Source organism: Echeneis naucrates, chromosome 3 (assembly GCF_900963305.1).
Source record: "Echeneis naucrates chromosome 3, fEcheNa1.1, whole genome shotgun sequence".
NCBI classification, from domain to species: Eukaryota; Metazoa; Chordata; class Actinopteri; order Carangiformes; family Echeneidae; genus Echeneis; species Echeneis naucrates.
Window position 1 is genome coordinate 23,334,867 of NC_042513.1, and position 24,792 is coordinate 23,359,658.

Consider the following 24,792-nt stretch of genomic DNA (forward strand, 5'->3'; position numbering starts at 1 on the left):
ATTGAAGGAAGAATCACAATCATCCGTGGAGACAGATTTAAACCAGTCATCGGCTCCTTTTGTGTCGATATACTTTTCCGCCTGTGCACTCCACTGTAGGATCAATGCAATGGAGTGTTGTCAGTTGCAACACTGATTTTATTATTTATTTATTATAACAGAAGGAAAAGTTTACATTGAGTTGAATTTTGTTCTTCATCAATATTGTAATTTCTTAGAATATACTAGAGTGCCACAGATGATATATGCGAATATGATAGTGTGGAGACAGGTCTGCAATCCCGAGGAACTGACGGCTCGAAATGGCTTTTCTTCAGTGATGGTGCAAAATGCAAATTGCTGTTAAACAAATTTTCATATGTATACTGGGCCAACAATTATTCAGAATAACTGACAACATATAGTTGAATTGACTAAAAGATGATTTTAAATATGATAACATTTTATATCTAAAAGGTGAGTTAAGTGAAAAAAGAAATTTTACATTTAATTTACAAACGTAAGTAGGTCACACATTCCTAGCAGCATTGATGTACAAAGCCACAAGCTATTTAAGAAACAACAGTTGCACATCCAGTTTCTCCTCCGTCAGCACTTTGGCCTGTATGATTTTTTGTTTGAAATACACTGTGGTATCTTGGTGGAGGATGATTGACAACTGGAGCAGACCTTGTTTTTTAACAGGACAGTGAAGTCGTAAGGCTTTGAAACAATGATCTTTAAATCTGATGTTTACCGGGGTATTGGGGTGTACAGAGGTTGCTGTTTGCAATGTTCTGAGTAAACTCAAGGTTCATGAGTGCAAATTCTCTTTATTTCCCCCACTCTCAGCTGAATTTACAATAAAGGCAGAACTTTAATAATCGGGAGCTGTTTTTACTTTAATGGGATCAATCTAAAATAAATAAAAAAATCTCTCTGAGTGACTATGGGCAGAGGCACATAATCAGAGAAAGAAATGGGTATTTGTTGCACAGGCTTGGAAAAGGAAGAGGTGGAGAGAGGAGGGGAGATTGGGGGATGGAGGGTGGAGAAGACCTCAGGAGTCTTGGCTGGCTGTCCCTCGGCAGCTGAAGGCACAAACAGGAGGAAGAGTCTGTGTTTCCAGAGAAAGTGGCGGAGGACACACATGAGAGAAAAGGGATGGCATATGAAATAAAGAGGGGTGAGGGCGAGAAACCAAAAATAATGGAATGCTACCCCTTTCATTTACAGATGGATGCTTATACTGATACGAATTAACTGTGAAAGGCAACATTAAATGTTTCACAATTGAAATCCTCCATAATATTATTAACAACTAATTTGCTCATTTAGCTCAGTCCTAGATCACATTAGACTTGAACTGAACCGTGCCAAATGCAAAAATAAATCAGCTTTTGCTCCGCTATCTTTGGCTAAACCGGATCGGCTCGGGAAGCGTTTGCTGTCACGTCCAGCAGGGGTCGAGCAGGAGCCGCCGCTTCCACCGGGAGACGGGGCCGTCCGCAGCCTCCTCCCGGCTCCCCCACCGCCGCTTCCGCATGCGCTTGCGCACGCATCCGCCACACATCTCCTACACCCCGCTGTTCTCCCATGTGACGGAGTCTGGGGGGGGGGGGGGTGTGAAATAATGAAAAAAATGAGATTTCGCTAGAAGGCCAGACAATTAGTGGCTGTTGGAGGGATGCATGACACAGATCTCAGCTGAGAGAGGAGAGCGGCATGGAAATGGGGGGGGGGGGGGGGGGGGGTGCACAGTTTGAATGCTTAATCACCGCTGTGGCTGGGGCAGGTCGGTGAAAATGATGTGCTCTCTCATGTGACAACCCACCTGCGATGTTTTCATCGCACGGTGTCCGTCTTCATTTGTTCCCGTCACCGTGAATTTAAAGCCTCAATTAGCGAAATGTCACACAAGGACAAATTACAGCAATGGTCTAAGATTGCTTCTCCTCCATTTCCGTTTTTCTTTCTATTTTATTACTTACATAATATTAGTTTTTTTTTTTTTTTTTTTTCAAACGCTGTGAAATTGAACAAAGTGGTTTTAATCTACTTGTACGATGGCGTTTCCGGTGAGAGACGTAAGTAGATGATGTGTGAGTGTATGGGAAGCTGCGCGTGGCATGCAGCCTACTGATGGGAGTGTGTGTGTGTGTGTGTGTGTGTGTGAGAGAGAGAATGAGTGAGTGACGTTTGTGTGTGTGTTTGACAGAAAGACAAAACTCCAGTCATCTCCTCGTGACCCTCAGGCATGCCCGTAAATCCGTGCACGTGCAGCATCGAAGCAAAGCAAAGAAATGGCGCGCGTGCACGAGACACGACGAAAAAAAAATAAAGCAACACCTCTGATGTCCAACGTTGTTCTGCGACTGGTTTCTGATGTTTATTGACTGTTACGTCAGCCTGTTTCCACCCGTGTTTAGCTTTTGGAGATCACACACACACACACACACACACACACAATTTTATCAAATTCATCCTAAATCCCTCTTCTCTTTTTAACTCTTTACATCCCGCTCACTCAAGGAATCTCGCCCTAGGCTGAGTGTGTGTTTAGGGCTATCTTCAGTGTGTGTGTGTGTGTGTGTGTGTGTGTGTGTGTGTGTGTCTCAGCCCGGCTCAGTGTGTAGAGGAGGGAAGGGAGAGAGAGAGAGAGAGAGAGAGAGAGAGAGAGAGAGAGAGAGAGACTTTTGTACGGAGGGGGGGACAGACATTCTCCAGCCGGGCTGCAAAGTCTCAGTCCAGGGATCCAGAAACAGCCGCATCGCTGTCTGCCTCCCCTTCAGCAGCATCAGCACCACCCGTCCGCATCCCGTTCTGGACCAGACATCCAGCGCGTTGACACTGTCTGTGAGCTGTGTGTGTGTGTGTGTGTGTGTGTGTGTGTGTGTGTCAGTCGTGGGGCCAAAAAACAAAACAAAACAAAACAAAACCTAAAGCTTGCGCCAATAAAAGGCAGCATCCTCGCCCCCCCCCCCCTTTCCCACACACACACACACACCAATAACGCGCAGACCGGAGCGCAGAAGGTGGCACGGAGGAGATGGAGGTGTGCGCCTGTGACTTGGCGGAGGCTGATCTGTGGGATGTGCTGTCTGACGGACGGGGGGAGATGCTCTGAGCTCTGGTATTAGCAGGCAGCTGCGCACCGAGCCGCTCTCTCCCCTCCCTCCCTCCCTCCCTCCCTCCCTGCCTGTCCTCTCCAGCATCGCACCGATCATTCGCTGAAAGCGGGGAAGCGGCTCCACACGGCTCGCCGTGCTCACTCACCGCTGGCGTCCTGCACAGGGATTTGACACAACCAGGTATGTGCAGCGCGGCGAAGCGTCGTTTTGGCGCTGAGTGCGTGTTTGTGTGGTGCGGGGATGTTGAGTGTTTGACTTCATTGTAAACCTTCTTGTTGCTTCCCTCCCCTCCCTCTGTGGCCCTGTCAGCGGATTAATGAAACCTTATTTGAGAATGATGTGGATAGATGGCACTGCCTATCGATGCAGCTGGGGTGAAAGAAATGTTAAGTGTTCCGTGATATTTCATCGTTTAGCTGGTTGCTTTAAAAAAAAAAAATATTCCGGATCTGATTCCAGCAGTGACGATCACACAAATGCCCCGTTGCTCTTTTTTTCCCCCTCACCTTTACCGAAACACACACCGTGAACGCATGTGAGCAATGCTGTTGTTTCACTCCGAACGAACGCGACGAGACTGGTTCCCCCCGTGCCGCCGAAGGAATGGAAAATATTTCTGATTTATGAGGGGAGACAGTCTGTTGTGATGTTGGCTGGTTTCCTCGGGCTGCAGGCAGATATTTCACTGCTGGGAAATACACAGGTTGGGAGAAGGGAGGCGGAATGTGGCCGAGGATGGGCGTGAGGGCAATATGATCTGAGGATGCACACACCCTCCCTCACACGCTCATCCCCCACTGGTATGCTTCGCTTTTCTCTCAGAGCAGCAAATGCATGCTTAAAAGCAACCATGCACGGCGTGCACGTGTGTGTGTACGCACGGCTGCACACGCGCACACACATACACAACCCACAGGCATGCACTCTCAACCACATGGGCACTAATCCACACTCGTAATCCACAATCATGTGTTCTGGAGACATGACGTAACTCGTGAGCATCTCATCATCTTTATGCATCTAAAAAGGTTTTCACAGAAATATTCCTCCGTCTCACTCAAAGTGGTAAAAGAGTGAATGTGACAATAACCTTAAATTGGAGTAGTTGGCGTTTCATCAAGAGAAAAGAGCAGCTTGTGCTGTTGTGAGAAGTAGGTTAGCATGCCTCCAAATGACAATCATTGCCATTAAAGAGGAAAGTGACAGAGACTGTAAGAGTGTGAGAAATGGAGCGTTTTAGAGCGCTCTGCTAGTCACATGCATTAGGCGAAATGGGGTAAATAGGTCCCTGGATATTAATGCAGGGCCTGAGGTGGCAACGCCTCAGAGCTGAGGGGAGTGGGTGTGGTTGAGGTGCTCCCCTTTTCTCTGGAGGTTTCTCTAGTCTGACTCACAAATGGGAGGGGTTCTGCTTAAGGAATTCCCAGATTTCGTTTTGTCACAGTAGCCGCCAAGTAATGTTTGAGAATTATTACTTGACCAAGCAAATGGATTAAAAGTCATAGCATTCTTGGCATGTAGATGGTGAGTAACTTTCAAACGACGACATCTCAGTTGGCACAAAAGGAAGGTCAATTCTGATCAGAGGCTCTTAACCTCTGAAATGTGAAGCATAATAAGGGTGGTAGAAAAACACAATAATGATATATATTCACACGCTTATGGAACCATTTAACATTGGTTGAACACACCATGGCAATATTCTGTGTCATGATTTTATCATACGACAATAGCTACTGCCTCATTTGATGGCTGGCCAAATGCGTGTATGTGTGCACTGCACATGCTCCTCACATAAATTAACTGTCTTTGACTAATCTTATGAAAACCAACAACTACTGTCCACTTATCTGTAAAACACAATGTGTTCTATTACAATATTCCTGCTTATATTACGCTTCAAAATGCCGTTAGAGTGAACAATAGCGCCGATACTGTAACATCTAGATAACTCGACCTGCAATTTCATCCTCACGTCTGCTTGTCATAGCTCTGAATAAATGATAACATTTCACTTGTGGCCCATTTGCTGCCGAATCTTCACACAGAGCTCTGTCTTCACAGATTTTTATGTCCAAATTGATAACACATGCAAGCGGATTAAGGTGATCTAGTAATCTGTCATCCCTTTCTCCTAATTCTTGCATCATTACACTCTAATGGGACGATACATGCAATACCTCGCGGGCATTATCAAGCCATTTACGTATCAACTTGAGCTCTGGAAGAGGGTGAATGCTTCATTTGTCAAACCTTAACATGCAGATGTCAGGATGTTGGCTCTGTAAAGAAAAAGGCAGCACCCTAATTGGTAATCAGCACTCATTAAGCCCCAGAACTCTTTTAGTGTGATTTGTGTGGACAGAGGGCAGCAACAGTGCAGCACAGTGCTTTACACAAGTGCTGTTCCACTATCTGTCAGAGTAAACAGTGACACACAACAGATGCTGTCAGATAAGAGTGAGGCTGAAGCTCATTTTAGTACATCTAAATTGTGTCACAGAGGCTTTAAAAGAAATGGTCAATATTAACTAGTAGTCATCATCATGCAAATTTTGTGTTGAGCACATTGTGATAATGGTCCATCACGGCCAAGTTACTCAGTGAGGTGCATCTTAAAAACATAATTTTGTTGTATTTCTTTCCAAAATGTGCTATGAATTTTGCAAATTGGATGGGTAATGCAAAACCAAATTCACTGAAGCCAGAGATGTGATGTAGAAAGTGATGAAAAGAAAAAAAAAAAGTGGAATTACAGCTAAATGACCTATAAATGCATTCAAGATCTGCAGGGTGGTGTTGATAATGATCAGTGTGTCCTGATATTCACATTAGATGTTGTAGCAAACTGCAGTCTTCATCGACACGCAGGCGTCATTAAAGTTATCACTGTTTGGTCTCATGCCAGGGTAACTCACACTTCAGTGGGAGACAAACCTGTCAGGCACTCGTGCAATTCCAATAAAATTATCATTATAAATTGGAGCACACACAAAGCACAAAAAAAAAAAAAAAAAAAAGATATATATATATTTAGAATATTCAGAGGGAATATTCCTTTCCCTAGAATATTCCCTCTGATCAGATAACATCTATCAAGACTGCTTCCACAAAGATCTACCATCAACAATGTACAACATTTTTGCTTTTTATTTTAGCAAAACATAACACTGTAACTAATAATAATGTAATCTGTATCTGGTTAAACCAAACCATTATCTGGGCTGTTGGAAGTCTGAATCCAGCACGAAATATCTTCAGTCACTCAGACTCAACAACCCCTGCTATGCATGTATCACATGCGTCTCTCTAGTCTCTGCAAAGGGCAACAAAACTTTGTTTGTTAAGTTGAAAAGAGCAGCCAAACTTGGGGAAGACTCAGCATTGCATAAAACGCTGGCCCTGTATACGAACAATCACCTCAGCGGCCTTGACAAACAAACCAGCTCCCTGTTTCAGAACAAACTTACAATGTCTTGAAAAGGCCAACACTAAACTCTCAGCTCCATATAATATTAAAAGAGACAGCAGAGTTTGTTGCCAAAGTTGATCTTAATCTATTATTTGCTCCTTTTGGCTTCAAAAGGTTGGCAGTTGTTACTATCATCTGCTACAGTCTTATCTTCTTCACAACCAGCTGATCTGGTTTCTATAATCTGATATTTGTGACTTATTACTTTACACTTTCACCTTTGCTCATATTTCAGATTCAACACCCAAATTCATTGAACACATTATATTGTTATTCACATGTGTAAACAAAAATATATCCATTCTTTTAAAGGTTTTTGGGGGATATTTGTGTTCAATGCTACTGTAAATTAAATCGGTCCATATAAAAAAAAAAAAGAACATGACCAATTCTAAATTGATAGACAGTAATTAAAGATGCGTTTTTCAACTGTAAAATCAGGCCTCTCAGTATTGTGGATTATTTTACATGTCTTGTATGTATTTATGGTGCTTATCAAAGAGCAAAGCACTGAGCCTGCCAGATTGCTGCACTATTAATCAAACATCTAGCCATTAATGTGCACATAACAGTATGATTTGTCTTTGCTTGTCCATGGTGTTTAATGTCACTCTGGGTTCTGCTACACTGAAGACATGATAGAAAAAAAATGAACACAGCAACAAACATTAGGAATGTACAAACGGTTCCAATAAAGAAATGCCAAATATTCCCATTTCCACTGTATTAAGTTTGACTGCCATCCTTTGAATCCGCTGCACTTGCTCTGTATTGGTGTGATATTACCTCATTGGAGAACTAATGCTGCTAGCAGTTAGTCTTGTGGCTTACTCCTAACTTTAAAAAAAAAAAAAAAACAACAGTAATACACAGAGACATCCATTTAACAGGATGACAAGGTTTAAAGTTGAAGGTTTTAAGGTTGAAAATAGCCATTCGCCAAACAAGTTAATCTTGATTCTAAAAGGCTTATCTTGTCTTGAGGGAATACGTAAAAAAAAGAAACAAACAAAACAAGCAAACAAACAAATAAAAAAAAAACCCTCCAACTAGAACAATTAAAGCTTCTCTTGAGTAAAACTCTCAGCTGCTTACTCCTCGACACAAATTGACTTGTGCCACCTTTCAGTTTTTGCATGGTGGAGGACTGAGGCAGTTTTGTGTTGTGACCCATCAGCTACAAAAGGTTGCCCTTGGCTTCATCCCAAGCTTCAAAAAAGATGAGTCATGAACCTCCTCATACCCTAAAATATCCTGTAATCCTTCTTTTCTTAGTCCTGTTGTCATTTCATTTTTGTAATGCAAAAAGGTGTTTTCTTTTAAGAACGATTACAGCCTCAGGCCTGCCTGCAACCTTTCGCAATGAAGTGAACAAATAGTCAGGCTGCAGGATTGATGCCATCATACAGTGCTGCCAGAAACACATCTATGCTGGCAACATAGTCTTAAGCTCGATTTACTAATGCCTGGTCCTTCTTCAGAGCCCAGTAATAAAATCTAAATGTAATTCTGTGTTTCACAGCTCATTTGACGTGAGTATGTCTCTGTGGTCATGAGACAGTAGACACATCGAGCTCCAAACCTCGGAACTAATGTGGAGCAGCTGTCAGATCCTCTACACAACAAACACCCCTCTTTCGACTCAGCTGGCCAGTTCCACTCTGTAGAAAAAACACACACCTATCAGAACCACTTCAGGCTGTTCAAAGTTGTATTCTATGCATCTTGGATCAAGAGGTCTGTGGATTGTTTCCCACAGGCCTGAGAGCACATTATTATCTCGCTACATAGTCTGCTGCTCTTATACATTATGACACCTCAGCAGTTCAGGTACTGAACTGTTGCAATCAATCTAATTAGGACATCAATGTATAATAAGATAATTCATTACCTTCAATGTCATAATTAATAAAAACATCTAAACTTTACTCTTCATTATAGAAACTAACTAGCTACCAAAATATATTTTGTTTTGAAAATAAACATTTAAAAGATATATATATTCTAAATAATATTGTGTTAAGACAAATGACATGTTATGGTGTCAGAATTTTTCATCAAGCTAGATATTTTGATAAACTACACACTATCACAATGATCCTGGTTTAGTTTGATGCCTTCTAGTTTCCCACAACAATATTGACAAGAGTATTGCAGCACTGAGGCAATTAGCATAATTGGCTATCTCCTGCTATGGAAGCTGGATACATCAATGAAGCCAGTGGGTCTATTGACCTTGACTGACATGTGTACACATACCTGGATACACACAAATTGATATGTGCAAATGATATCTCTCACTCTCACACACACACACACACACACACACACACACACACACACAGTCTCTATTGTTTTATCTTTCTATCTCATTCACAGTACTTGTGGAATACAGTTAAATGGACTGAAAAAAGGAAGTAAATATTCTTTTTTTTTTTTTTCTTTCAGAGGGATGACTCTTTCCTGGAGGATGACCACTGGATATAAAAGTATTAGTGAGTCTGGACTTGGACCGTGGTCTTAGTGACAGTCAAGCACAGGCTGATTGTGCTTGGCTCACCACCGCTGCATATTCAACAGTCCACAGGATTGCCATCCATGGTTTCTGCCCTAATCAAGACTATATCATCCTACATTGAAAAGATTTGTAAAGGAATGTTTACAAAGAAATTGGCAAACCCAATAAAGAAGAAAGAGAGAAGCGAAAATAAAGAGCCTAAATTGACCACTGATTTGCAAGCACACAACATAACTCTCTCCACTACACTGAAGACTACAGTGAGAAAAATTTCCAAATGCTCTTCGGCACGTAACATATCGCTTGAAGAAAACGACGGAAAGAACGACTGCTCATCCCTGTCACCTACTTTCAGTTATCGTGTAGCTATAGCAAATGGACTCCCAAAAAACTCACTTTTTTTGAATAATAATGAAAGCATCTTCCCTGAGGTTCTTTCAATTGATAGTAGCTACTCCGACTCTTTGAGTGAGACAAAACCTATCCGGAGACTGGATGAGCATAAATCACACACTATGCCAGTAAGACGGAATAGGAAGAGCCTAATTAGTTTGGCTCCCTCTGATGGCAGCTCAGAGGGTGAACGAGTGGAGCGGTCCAGTCTACATACACTTAGACTAGGTGCTCTCCGCAAGCTGAGAAAATGGAAGAAGAGTCAGGAATGTGTCTCCTCAGACTCAGAGGTGAGCAACTGGAGGAAAACTTTAGGCATCCGGAGCAAGTCCTTGGACCGTGCTGGACGGCAGCAAAAGAGTTCAACCCTGGAGCCTGGTTCCTCTTCCACAGGTTGTATCAGTCAAACCCAGGATGTCATGGAGATGATCTTTAAAGAGCTTCAAGGGATCAGCCAGATAGAGACAGAACTGTCTGAACTACGTGGCCACGTCAATGCCCTAAAAAGCTCCATCGATGAGATCTCCAGTAGTGTTGAAGTAGTTCAGAGTGAGATTGAGCAGCTTCGCTCAGGATTTGTCCAGTCTAGAAGGGAAACTCGTGATATCCATGACTACATAAAACAAATTAGCCACCAGGCCAATAACTCAACCTTGCGATTCCTCAATGTTCCTGAAGAAAGGTCAGAGAAAACAGAGAGTCTAATATATAAAATACTAAAAGACAAAATGGGTTTCATCGATGCACATAAAACATTAAAAATTGAACTTGCTCATAGGTTAGGTCAACAAAGAGAATGTTCTAATGCAAAACCTCGCCCTATTATTGTCATTTTCGCAACAACCCAAGATAGAGATTTAGTCTTGAAAAAATGCTATAAACTAAAAGGAACAGGCATTACAGTCTCTACTGATAGCTTAACTCATGATGGAAAGGAGAGAAAAGACAAAACTATGTCTTCTTCACAAACCTATGAAAGCATGGATCTAAAAGTCTCAGGAAAGGATAAAGTAGTGGAGAGTGATGACTGGGACTCAATGGACAGTGACAAAGAATTAGATGAATTAAGCAGAAATAAATATGCAATGGTGATTTCAAAGCCTGTTCACAAAAGTAAATCAGAGAGGAGGCGATCCCACGACCATAGCAGGTCAGGAGAAGAAGCAGGCTACTCAGGCACAGTACATTATGCTGATGACTCTTACTATGACCCAGACAAGCATGCTAAGGCTTACTACTCTGATTTGACCCCTGGTTGGCTTTCTCAGAGTGATTACTCCACCCCTAAACTCAGCCGCTCAGAGTCTGACTGCTCAAAACTTTGTCAGTCATACTCAGAAGACTTTTCAGAGAGCCAGTACTTTACACGGGCTAATGGCTGCTCCCTGCTGTCCTCCTCAGACCAGGAATTGTGGCAGAGAAAACAAGAAGACATGGCCTCCTCCTGGTATGCTAGCCCAAGTCACCAACTCAGCCATGAAAATCAAACCTATGAACACAACGAGGTTGAGACAACAGAAACAATTGATAGCGGGGTGAGTAATGGACTTGTGTGCATGTCTGGGGACAGAAGCCACTACAGTGGCTCCCAACTTTCTCTACAAGGTGATCTATCGCCTTGGAAAGACTGGCATCATCTGGAGCAGGGTGCTGACTCTGGATTGGAGGCCTCCATAGAAGTCAGCAGTCCCTTTGACCCATCGACTATCCCTGGTTTTCCAGAGAATATCACTAAATGTCAGGAGGTTGACTTACAATTTGAAGGTGATGAAGAATTCATGATGCTCGACAGAGAACCCTCTCTTCCCCCTATAACCACCCACATCATTACTCCTATGACCGAACGGGAGTCTGTCATCAAGACAGCCACTCGGCAGTCTAAAGATGGAAGTAAGGTGATTACAAAAGAAAGCACAAAAGTGTTGCCTAAAGAGGCTCCTAAAGCTGCTGCTAAAGTGACACATAAACAAACAAAATCAGCTAATAAAGAAGAAACCACCAAAATATTGCCGAAGGAAAGTCCCAAGGTAACTGCTAAGCCTTCACCTAAAGTGACACCTAAGGCAGCACCTAAAGAGTTACCTAAAACTTTGCCTAAAGAGATTCAGAAATCAACAGCTAAAGAATCCTCTCAAATCTTTCCAAAAGACAGCCCTAAACCCACACCTAAAGACACCACAAAGCCTGCTATTAAAGAGGTATCAAAAGGAGCCTCAAAGGTGATTACTGGTGAGGGTACGAAAACCACTCCAAAAGCGACTCCAAAAGACAGCCCGATGATAACTCCAAAAGAAAGTCCTAAAGAATCACCAAAAGATAGCCCTAAAGTAACTCCAATTGAGAGTCCTGCCTCAACCCCTAAGGAATCTCCCAAAGACTCCCCTAAAGAGTCCTCTAAAGTTATTGCTAAAGAGCCCCAACAAGCTGCATCTAAAGATGGCCTGAAAGTTGCTGCTAAAGAAGCTACCAAAGAAGCTGCAAAACTACCCCCAAAAGAGGCCCCAAAAGAGATGCCAAAAGTAGCATCTAAAGAGACTGCTAAAGCAACCCCAAAAGAAGTTTCTAAAATCCCCCCTAAAGGATCTCCAGTGGTCATACCTAAAGAGAGCCCAAGGGTGCCTGCAAAAGACACCCCTAAAGTAGCCCCAACTGAAGCCCCTAAAGTAGCACCCAAAGAAGTCCCTAAAGATGCCCCCAAGGAAACCCCCAGAGTTCTTCCGAAAGAAAAATTCCCTGAACTGGATGTCAATCATAGCTTTCACCAGCCTCAGGGTAAGTCTACAACTATGTACCGTAGCCAGAGTGAGATTCGTACAGAGAAGGTTGAGGAAGTTCCCAAGTCTTGGAGCAGCAGGCTCAGCATAGATCTCAGTGAGAAGTCCTTTGGTTTTGGTTTTGGCTCTACACTGCAAAGGGCCAAGTCAGCTCTGGAGGTTGTGTGGAAGTCTGGTTCCCAGACTACCCCTGCTCCTCCCGAGGAGCCCACCAACTCCTCTTCATCATTTATGGGGCGTTTCCGTACACTGTCCACCTCCACTGCAAATAACTCCAGTGCTACAGTAGACTCAGATGTCTATACAGAGCCTGTCTTTTATAAGGCAGAAGAAAAGACAACAGCTGCTGAAACAGAAGCTAGCGAACAACAGGTGGACAATGAGACCCACTATGTTGAAGTGATGGAACAGGTACTAGCTAACCTGGAAAACAGAACTAATGCCAATGAGACAGAACAGATAGACGAGACCGCACAGGAGTGTAAGACTTCTCGGGACTATGATGTGTCTGACGACATTAAAGCATCTCAAGATAATGCTTCTACAGATTTTGAGGGCACCCACAATTTTGAAGCTACAGAGGACTACGAAGCAAGTAAAGAGGCACGTGTACAGGAGTATGATTGCAGTTTGGATGAGCCATACGATGACGAGTATAGTGAAGACTATGAAACCCAACTCACTGAGGACACTGCTGAATATGATGCAATGGTGGAGTATGTCGATGTAGAAGAACCGGATGAGACTGAGGACAATGACGTGACAGAGGACATGGAAGAGGGTGACGAGGAGTTAGAGGAGATCGATGAGATAATAGAAGAGGCTGCTGAGGTGGCTGAAAAAGTGGAGATACAGCAGGAGGATGAAAACAAAAATGTTCCTGAGGAGAAGCCCACAGAGGCCCCACCCAAGAAGCGCGTTCGACCCACATTCAAAGAAGCGGCACTCAGGGCTTACAGAAAACAGATGGCTGAACTGGAGCAGCAAATCCTGGCAGGGGGTATGACTCTTCGCTTCTTTTTGTTTGTCATTTCATATTGTTTTCATTGTCGAGGCATGGAAGGTCATAGCATTGCTTTTGTGATACAACAGTAATAACTTGTCAAAGCAAAACACATGGGACATGTGGAATTCGGACATCTTTTGTCCTTTAATGTAAAAATATATTTTAATTAGTTAGCTGATACATATGAAGTTGTTAATATGTTCTATAAATTTTTTACGCCTGGTTGGTCTTTGATTTTATTGGTTTTTTTAGTCGGAAATGAAATGTATTCATTTAATATATGAGGCCAAAACTCAGTGCTTTAATATCATTGGCTTTATGGGAACCTTCCGCTTTGATCTGCTTGCAGGATGCCTTTGTATCAATGACTTGCTCTGAATTGAAAAGCTGCAGAGGGAACCCTATCTAAAGGAGGATAGCAGTGTTATTTGTGGCATTCTGTGTGGCTCTTTAGTCTCATTGCCTATTGCTTTACACTTTTTTGTAGTGAGCTATAGCTCAATGGATAACCATGTCAAATAGTTTTTCAGGAGGTGTGATTTATCATCAAAATGCACCCAATAGTTACAGTAAGACTGAACACAAAGAACTGCAGTCTATTATTACCTGATATTTTGGTGTAAAAAAACAAAAGCGCTTGTGAACTGGAACTCTGTGCTACGAATATTGATTGACCACCCTGACATATATGTATTACATACAGCAATATATATATATATAATTAATATTATAAATATTGGATATTCTATTCTCATTTACCAGATAACTGGGCCAACATTATCTTTGTTTGTTTTATACCTATCTTTCATTGCAGTCATTTTATTGAATCAAAAACATTGTATGTCTCAAACCATATTAAAAAGCGATGATATTTAAAATCAGTCGCAGATAATACAAATGGTTGAGATTGATTAATTGAAGCAAAAGTTGTCCCTGAACTGGTTGACTGGGGACTAGGGAATTTCCACTCTTACTTAAAGTGAAAAAGCTCTTGACCTACATGTATGACTGTTGTACTCTTGGTGAGGTAGGCGCTGTAGTTTAGGGAATACAGACTGTACCTGAGGAATATGAAGCTGTGTGACAGATGTGTGCAGAAATGTTTTACATAGAATGAACTCAGCACTATTATTTTCAGAAATCTCTTAAAGTTGATTTTGCTGTTCTGTTGTACAACAGCAAGAACCCATAGTCCCTCAGACCAACAAAGTGTCACCAATTACAAAATCTTGTTATCGTTGACATTAGCTTGTAGGCCTACATACATAATTCAGTGATGGTTAAATAATTTAATCGAATTTAAAAGTAGGACCACCGTTTTTGCAGACATTAATACCTCAGTATTCCTTTAGAGCAAAATGTGTACGAACATATAGATGGGATGAATCTAAATTCTTCCAGAAATTGAGGCCCTTCTGATAATAGATTAAAAGGTTTATTTAGATTAGTTAGAAAAATCTGTGAGTCTACATTTGTTTATTAATATAGGAATGGTTATTCAATAACTGTAAATTAATGGTCTGATTTCTGATTACTTTATTTCATTATTATATTCTGTAGTCACTATGACATAATTACATGCTTAGTATCTCATGGATTGAAATACAACTGTAAAGTCTGACGCTTTTATTTGTCGTCAAACATAGACCTGTAAAGCTTTGTGACTGTTTCTTCTACTCTTACGAAAATATTTTTCCACAGACATATAAACACCCTCCAAAGTACTCAAAATTACATCTATGATAATCCCTGTTATTGTTGATGCTAGGTTTTCTGTTTCTGTGATCTGCTAGTTAGTGCAAAAATATTTCAACACATTGCAAGACATAAGATGAAAAGCATAAATATGAGTAGGGAGAAAAACCTAATGTTTGTTTATATAATCTGGTCTGTAGTTATTCTTTTCTTTAACTTTATCGACTAGCTTCGCTAACATGTTAAATGGTTTATGCACATGTACATAAGAGTTTAGAGAAAAGCTTAAACTTGCACAAGAAGAATGCTGTCTCCACTGTCAACAAAACTGGTATTTAAAACCTTTGCTGAAAGAACAGTCAGACCATCATCACACAGCCACCACAGTTCACACTACGTTCACCTGTCTGAATTTTATCACAAACTCTTTAACTTTAACAGAGTTGATGGAAAAAAACATCCAACATGCATTGTTATTGTTTTAAATTCACTATAGATGGAAATATAGCCATGGAGAGAAGGACACACACTCATACTCTCTTCTCCCCCTCATTAGTTTCATGCCTTCATCTCTTGTAGCTGATGTGCTCACCATGCTCGTGCTCTGAAGCATGCTGGCTGGTTGGGTTGGGAGCTGTGAAGGGAGTCTCAGTGGTGCTGCCACTCTTGCCAGGCCTGTCTTCAACTGGCTACAGCAGTGTCTGTATTCAGATGCTAATTCACACTCCCAAGGGCATTCTGTAACCAGGTCAGCCTTGCTTGGAATATTTATAGAGGTCTACTGCTAGTGAAGTTTGCTGCTTTCTCCTGCGGGAGCAAAGGAGGTAGACCCTCTTTATGCTTAGTGTGCCATTTCCAGACAAAGTGTTGATATGTAAAATGCAGATTTAGGGACTGAAGAGTCTCCATTGTTGTTTTAGGAGTCACCATTCAATTCTAACCACTGACTGATTTTATATATCGTTGTTTTATCTCCCAACTGTTGTAAACAGGAAAATCTCTCTCTCTACAGCAACTCAGAAGAACTATGACTCTGGGTTGCAATACATTACCTCAGCGATTCAGACGCTCAAACACCGTACATCTTCATTGTACTTCTGTGGTGTTTCATGCATTTTAGTCAGAAACTTGAACTAGGATATATCTGTGATAATGCACATTATCTGATATTCTTCAGTTTAACTAAGTTAACATAGTTAAATAAGATCAGTCCCAAACCTAGTATATGGCTGAAGTTGGTCCAATTTCCATTGCCAAAAATCTGCTGCCATTAGTTTTTTATTTGTTTGCTTTATAATAATATACATTTTTACAAGACTGCAATTTTCAATAAAGCTTTTTTATTTAGCACATTTGTCACACTTTTGTCTGACAAAGGAACTGATATGAAACACTAAATCGTGACCGGTTAAACAAATGTTGCTTTTAAGCTGATGCACTATTGTTCTGCGCTGTGAAAGTCCTGATGAGTCCTGAAAAAATGATCAGATACCTAAGTTTAAGACAATGGCTTTTCAGTGTTTTTCGTGATATTTACTCTGTAGTTACAATATATTTGAATCTTTGAGAGCAGAAGTAGTTTTGTGTTCGTGTGTGTGACTTGTATTTTAACATACAACATATGCAGCATTCTGTTGTGCAAATGAGCAGGTAGCAGGAGACACAGTGAATAAAATATCAGCAGGTGTGGAGCGCTGATATGATTATTTAGCCTTGCTTTTTACAGCATTGTCAAATACATTGCAGTATTTTTGTGACCAGCCAACAACTATATCCCTGCAATGCTAATATTTGAGACGCTGTTTTTGCCCGTCACACTCAGTCTGCCTTAAAACGCTGTTATGTCAAATGATGCTTTCAACCTAACTCCTATCTGCTACGTCATATATGTGTTGGCCAAAACCAAAGCTCCTCAACTTCCAATTCCTCATTAGTTTTCTTAAAAATACTCTGTGTTCTCATTTAAAAAAAAAAAATGGTGTCTGATCAATGACTGTGGCCAAGTCCACACCTTCCACAGGCAGCTTATTTAGCATGGCAGAGGGTGGATGTTCCTGAATCCTATCGGGATTGTTGTTTGTATTAAATGCTTTTTCTTAATTTCTGAGCACTTTTCATCTTCTTTCTTTTTCAACTTTTCTGCTGCAGTATTGAGTGTTTCCACCTCCACTGCAGATACACAGGCGTTGATAAAAATCGGTTCATCTTATTGACTCTGGTTGATCTGAGCCACTCACTAAAGTGATCCTAACCCCTAAACTCAGTCGCCTGGGCCATTTTCATTGTGCAATATTTATTTTAACTCATTACTTAAATTCACTTACCGGAGTGAAGTCGGTGAGCCAAACCATCTGTTTCCAGTGAGTCCGCTGACCTGAGTCAGTGAACAGATTCGAACGAATCATCTGACTCAGAGCTGTTTCCGGTGAGTCTTATGACTCGCCTTGTGTCCTCAGAAGCAGCCAGCCGGATGACTCATTAGATCCGGATTAATGGAGATCCGTGATTCAGGACGAAGATCTGATTCAGGAACTGCCCAGCTCCGGTAGAAAGGTGCTCATTGTTGGAAACTTGGCGACTTTCTTGCTAATTGTGGACTTTACAGGCTTCAATTTCCAAATGCGACTAAGCTGGAAATCCGGTGTATCTGAGGCTGTAACTTCACTTAGAGAAAACATGTTAATCACTCCGTTCCGTAGTTCGGGGGCTGCCGTCGGCCCCTGCCCGGTCTGAGAGCCCCTCAGGCGGTCAGTGCCACTGCCTCTGTCACCTTTCCGGTCTTTTAAACACGTTATCATCTCACCTGCACGGTGTTTCACACATGCGCATGTAGCAGAGGCTAACGTTAGCTAGGTTTGTTCGACGTTTGCTAATGTTAGCTAGTTTTCTTCGACGTTTGCTAATGTTAGCTAGTTTTGTTCGACGGTTACAGTTTAGCTAGCTGCTAGCGCGCCATTTTATTTAGGGACGCAGTCCTGAGCAGAATGGAAGATTTATTGTTAGATATACATTTTCACATCAAAAAAACAAAAGTGGTTTTATCATTTTTCTCACATTTTAAATGTTAGCTCATTAGCAGACAGTCTGTTTCCGCTCAGAGGGAAGTAAATTAATCGTTAGTTGTGGAAACTGTTGAAGTAAGTTTAATTCAAGTACTGTATTTAGAGTCTCCATACCTGTACTTAACTTTGCACTTAAACGGTACATTTCAGAGTCAAACATTGTACCTTTTACTTTACTACAGTTATTTCACAGCTTTAGTTAAACTGGAAAGTTGCTGTAATTACTGCCCTGGAGTGAATGCCAGCTCAGTCAGTTTTATTTCACCCTGCAACCCAAAGTGAATAAAACCACATATTGACAGTATGTGGTGACAGCAGGGAGTTATTAAAGTTACAATCAAATGTTGGCCGAATAACTTCCAGTTTACAGTGCTTTAAAGGGCTGATTGATAAATTATGGACTTCAATTGAAACTATGCTCTCAGCCTAATTGCATTTTATTTGTTTTGCGTAGTTTCTGTGTTTGTCCCAGTGAATCTATGTGTCCACATAAGAACTCATGTTCCTGTGTGTGTTGCACCGGGGGTCAGTCCCTTTTTATATGATTGGCCATCACTGACCTCTATGTTCAGGGCGACTGTGTGTGAAGGAAAATTCAGGACCTCCTGCTCCCATTGCTACCTTAACAACTTCTTTTTTAGATTTCCACTGTTTTAATGTTCCTGTGGAATGGGGTTTATATCAGAGCCTTACAGACTATCTTTGTAGTCTTGCTTTATTGAGTGAGTTGTTGGTGGAGGAGATGTCTCTATCTTTTATAGTCATGCTGAATGATTGCTGTCCACGGTACCCTATACTCCCTGCTTTTAGTGTCATTCCATAGAGTGACAAGTGTACCAAACAGCTAGTGTCTTTTCAAATATAATCTTTTTAAAAATGTATACGCCTTATGCGTGGAGAATTTCAGTGCTCAAGGCCTTCGTATTTGTAAGTGAGATTCTCCACATGTCATCCAGAAAGGTTTTTTTTCAGGTCTAACTGACTGTTGGTGAGTCTCAGGCAGTTAGAATGAAAGGAGCCTTGTTGTTTCGGGGTGAAACATCTTCAAAAATCCCAGCCAGTTTCAATAGCCTTCTTATAGCACTTAGAGAGATATACGACTAATTGTTTTAATGTTTACAACAATGCACTATTAATGTTTTTAAAATATGAGGGGCCTCCATGAAGATAACTTATCATCGAAACATGTGCCTTTGTGGTGAACATTAATGGCTGCATAAAGCATTCTGGGCAACAGCATCAACCAGAAATTCTGTACTGCTTTGTCGATCAGTGCACAGGTCTGGAGTTCTTGCTGTTTTAATTTCCATTAATCAATAAAGTTATGAAGTTTTTGTTTTGTTAACTGTTATAATAAATAAAACAAACAAAATTGAATAGTTACTTGGAAAATTGGGAAAAGAAACCAATTTACACTGCTTTATTGTGTCAAAATAACTGCATGTTAACAACAAACTGTGTAATGTCATTTTAATCAGATCAGCAATTTGATCTTTCTCTTGTGAACAGCTGTTTTGTGTTTGTAGTATATTAGATCAAGATTATGCTGCCATTTATCACCCATGGATCCATAGCACACTAATTACACCTTTGCAGTCTTGCTTATTCAAAAGGGCTCACATCTTGCAGTTCATCTCTAAAATGGCAATATGATACCAAAAGCTTATGCTTGCCTAATGTCCCATGTCTCCATAGCTATAAGTGTTAATACAGGTAATGTTATTGATCTAAGGCATAATTTTTCATTTGCAGTGTATTGAAGGACTCATCCTCATATTTAACTAGAAACCTTTTGTTGAATAGCAGAGCTACTGGTTCTACTGTATTCAGTATTCCTGTTTATAGCCATTCTCCCTGGGGTGTATGTTGACTCTGTCTCCATTTATATGCATAAATTGTTTGGCAAAACAGAATTGTGTCATCAGGCATTAATGGCAGATTAGTGTCCTAACTAAGTGTATGTACCTTTTAGTGAACTACTATTGTCTAACTTTCCACCCTCCTGTCATTTCTCCTTCCAGACACCAGTGCTTTGGATACACAGGTTTTAAGTCATTGTTTATCAGTCATCATGTGTAACCACTTAGAGACTTGTAAATTCCTTGCATGTGCATGTGTTTATGTGTATATTTGTTGATTTGTCTGTGTTTTTTTTTTTTTTTTCTTTTTTGTGGTATGTATTAAGATGTGGTGTCTTTGTGTCGCATCCACCTGTGTGCGTGGTGTGTTATTCTGTATATAAATTGAAGTAATATGCGTAGCTATGAAAGGATGAGTGCAGCATGTGCCTTTGAGCCATCCTGCTGTCACTTTCTGCTGGTTATCCTTTTGTTCCTCTCTTTTTAGAAAATGATTTGTGTTTCAAACTGGACATTTTGGTCAGTGTGGAGGGAGCATTACACAATGGGCAAATCTGGCCTGAAGCACCAAGAGCGGCACAACTCTCAGTCTTGAGCCCACAAATTACATTGATGTGGAATAATTTGGTTTTTTGCCCGTGGTGCTTCCCTCCTCTCTCCCTGTGTTGTACTCCTCCTCGCCTATCATTTATCTTATCCTGAATTGACCTCAGAATGTACTGTATTTACCCAAGTACATTTTGTAAGACTGTGTGTTTCTTTTGTTTTAACAATTTTGCAGTCTCTTTCTGTTTATGTACGTTTACCTTGTATTTCTTGTCTTACATTAAGTGTCTTCTCTCTCTGCAGGCACGCAGTCTTTTGGATCCGAAAGTGCTCGGCTTGCAGTCTGGAGGGTGAGTGGTGTTTCACATCCCTATCTGATAACTTCACAGTTGCACAACTGTTAGCTGCTGGGTTGTTTTGTACCCGTGTTAAGGTACATAGCATAACAGAAATGGTAATTAAGCCCAGTGATTTTCTGGTATGCATGACACGCCAATTAAGGCACCATGTGCCTTGTTATGTGAAATACCACAGAGAAGATGAGCAAGATTTCTGATGCCCTTTTGAGATCTGCAAAGGAATCTTTGGTTTCACATATCTGACTATGTTCTTATTAAGAAATATTTGGCAGTTAATTATTAAAGTGTATGTAAAAGATGGGTGAGCTCTGATCAGCAATGAAGCTAACTGTTATTATATGTGGAAAAAAGAAAATAATAAGCATATTTACCCGTAGCTCACTCCATGACTCTGCAGCCATCCGCAACATGCTTTGTGCATAAAGGCCCTAGGGTAAGGCATGGACGTGCGCAGCTTGTCACGTTGCGTGTCTTTAGGGTCATACCACTGATGTCGCAGTGCGTGCTGATGGAAAAGCTTGAGGAGCTGTAGTTTGGAGGCATTGGGCCTTGATGTCATGTTGAGGTCATTAGTGAGGCTTTGAGTGACAGATGAGGTGATGCCACTGAGCGCCTCATGGGAGAGGCGCAAGACTGGTGGGAAAGCAGTGAAGCAACCGTCTTACTTTCTCCGTCTTCCAGCTTCTCTTGTGTAGGGTAGTAGGAAGACGTATGAGTTAGGGATGCAACAATATTCAATATTTTATTGAATCGTTCAATACGTCCTGTTCAGTTCAATACACAAAGGCAAACAACAGTATTTCGGTAAGTTTCGGCCTGTCACAAAACTTTATCAAAACTTGGTACAGTGCACGCTGTGCGATTAGGTACACTCGGAGCAAATGCAGTAGAGGGAGCAGCACTGCTCTGTTCGTGCTGCCTTCAGAGTCAATCAGAAGTCCCTACATTTCCTACAAGCCAATCAGCACTCGGCATGCAAATGCTGGAATAGAGAGTGGACAGTAAACCTTGAGCTAACATGGCATGTGAACGGCACTCAGAAAAAAGAAAAACTGGAGAGGCACCGACCTCTTACAACACCGTGGTGTGAGATCATATTGGATTTAGCGTTGACTACGATGACGACAGAAAAGTGATGATCAACACGCAAAGCACGGTGTGCAAGCAGTGCTTTGCCATTGTTTAATTATTTTGAATTGATGCTGCACTTAATGTCATTTTCGCATTTGTTGATTGTATTTGTAGCAGTTAAGTAGTTTCTATGAGTGGGTTAAAATTGTGTTTATTAATTATTACTACTACTACACTTTCTATTTGCTATTGCCTATTTTTGATAAAGAGCAAGTAAGATATTGCGATGCATACCGAACTGTGGAAAAACTCTATTGTTTAGAAAAATTAATCTTAAAATGTCTGTTTTTGATATGTGGAGTGACATATTCATAGTGCTTAATATAAAAGCTATGATTGGTATAATATGAATGATTAAGAGCTTGTCTGCAGGAACCCTCAGTACAAATTAAAATAAAGTGGATGAGAGGAAAACTGGAAACAACAGAAGGGTGAGAGGGATTGCAAGGAACTCCGAAGTGGGTGGTCTGAAGGGGAAGGGGTGAGACGGGTTAGGCAGGATGCGTGATCCGTGGTGTTTGCCAGCTGTGTAAATCAAGACCCCCCCCCTTCACTGTAGTAATGTCTCCCACAGCATGGCATTATTATGATATTAATACACCTTAAATCTATCTGCTTCTCCAGGGCTGGCAGTATTCTTTATGGTATTGACAGCATGCCAGATTTACGCCGCAAGAGGACAGTGCCTCTTGTCCGAGACCTGGTGAGTCATCTACCTCAACAAGGTTATGTGTGATTTATGTCAAATCTATCTAAGTGACCCCACATTATACCACTCTGGTGGAATCCTGCCCTGTGCGAGTGTGGACCCTTGCTGAGTACAATAATAACTTTATTGGCAACCTGATGAAATGCAGTACTGCCTTAGAGTGACACTGAATGTTTTGTATTTATGTATCCTTGGGACCTAACAAAATAACATCAAAATTCTTTGAGCTAAAGTCTGTGTGGATATTGATGATAAAAACATCAGTTAGCCTGTGATTTTTTTTAATTTTTTTACTACACATTTATTGCAGCACACAATGGGGGTGACCAAAGATAGTTAACTCTCTTATGTCAACCTGCTAAGATATATTAAAAAGGTTTTCAAAAATCACATAAAAAAAGCAAGCCAGTGAAGAGTTGATCAGTGGAAAAAAAAGCAACTCCCTTAAAGTAGTAATGCTCTGCCTTCAGGGAATTTTAATTGTAATCTCAGCCATAACTCTATGACTTGATTAATTAGCCTACAGTGGGTGTTAAAGACATTGTTTCACAGTGATGCTCAGCCATTCGTTTTTATTGAGACATAATGTGTCATAGCTTATCCCACAGAGAGGCCTGTTGTAATTCAGTCCATTTTAGCCCTGTGCCACATGATCTTTTTGGAGGCAACAGACTGATGGCAGTAGTATTCATGTCTGTTTGTAACTGTTTTTTCATTATGTTCGGCATTAGAGTCTGTCTGTCTTGTGTTTGTTGTTTCTCATCTTCATGTATTTTATCTAGAACAATGGAAATATTATCAAAATTGATTAGATTAAGGAAAAAAACAGTTTGATCCATTTTTACCTTTTAAAGGTTTAGATTTTCTTGTGAAATAATAAAATTAGCATTTTATGCAATAATAATGCAGCTTGATGTCGTACACATAGATGCTGATGAATGTTTATATCACAGTGAACAACATGAGTTGATGCTGTATTTGTCCATATCTCTCATGAAATTAATAACCAACAATGTCTTGGTAAGTATGGGTTGCCGTTTTTTTGTTTATTTATTTATTTATTTTTTTGCGTGTATATTTGCCATTCCGACATAGACCCATAACAGCTATGGGTGATATTTTTCAGTGAGTTGTCAGATTTCACCCATGCCGGTGCTTGGCCATTTTTCTTCCATTTTTTTTTTTTTTCCTTTTCTTGCTCGGCAGGTGTCGAAAAATTTTACTGAAACTGAAATGTTGACAACTCAACCCAAAAATATATCTTGAGAGACTTCATTGGTTTCTGATTTAACTGTGTGAGGCTTTTAAATCATGTAAAAGTGACAATGAGCAAGCCTTTTACACTTGGGATGAAGTCATTAGTCAGCAAACTAATTGGTCCCCTTTCATGCCTCTCCTTTGTCAATGTCCCACATTTGCTGTGTGATTGCTTCAGGGCAGCAACAGCGTTTGATTGGAATGGACAGCAGGGTTCCCCCATGCTATGGTGGGATGCAAAAACATAAACAAACCACAAAAAGAAAGTTGAAAATCAATTCACAGAGCACTGAAGAGTATATCGTAGCTCAACAGATAACATCTGGACAGAGGGTCATATTGTATTGCCTGCAGCAACCTCAGCAGTGCTGGTGCATGTTGATAAACTTACATCAACACTCACAGTTCATGTAGAGGTCACGTTCCCTCCTACATTCTCCATGGCTTCCATGGATCTTTACCATAGCTGGGCTGTACAGATAAGAGGGTGGTGGTAAAGACTGATCCAATATTGTCAGCTGTCCATGTCTGCATTCCTCTGTTACATAATTTCCTCCAGTATGGGATACATGTTTATAAATTTTTGCTCACCCAGATTTAGTGGATATTAATATAAACACAAATTTTCATGTGTATATTTGTACACGTCTGTGTGTGTGTTTTACCTGTTTGTGTTTGTGAGATGGCCTCGTGTGGGCGTACACTGTTTTATGTCACAAATATTTTTGTGAAAGTCTGGACAAGATATGTGCGTGCGCGTGTGTGTGTGTGTGTGTGTGTGTGTGTGTGTGTGTGTGTGTGTGTGTGAGAGTCTGTGTTGTGTAGTACAGCTGGCTTCACCCATACATGAGTGTGTATGTGTGTCTTGTGTTTCTCTGTTTGTGTCAAACTAATGTGCAGA

General features: G+C 40.9%; 1 protein-coding gene across 1 annotated transcript in view; it reads left to right on the plus strand.

Moving 5' to 3' along the window:
* The first annotated feature begins 9,177 nt into the window (after positions 1-9,177).
* Positions 9,178-24,792, plus strand: part of unc13c (unc-13 homolog C (C. elegans)) — an 84,436-nt gene continuing 68,821 nt past the window's right edge. The window contains exons 1-4 of the mRNA XM_029498578.1: positions 9,178-13,267; positions 20,739-20,785; positions 21,490-21,503; positions 22,550-22,628. Coding sequence (XP_029354438.1) covers positions 9,181-13,267; positions 20,739-20,785; positions 21,490-21,503; positions 22,550-22,628 — 4,227 coding nt within the window. The 5' untranslated portion in view covers positions 9,178-9,180. The remainder of the gene's footprint in view (positions 13,268-20,738; positions 20,786-21,489; positions 21,504-22,549; positions 22,629-24,792) is intronic.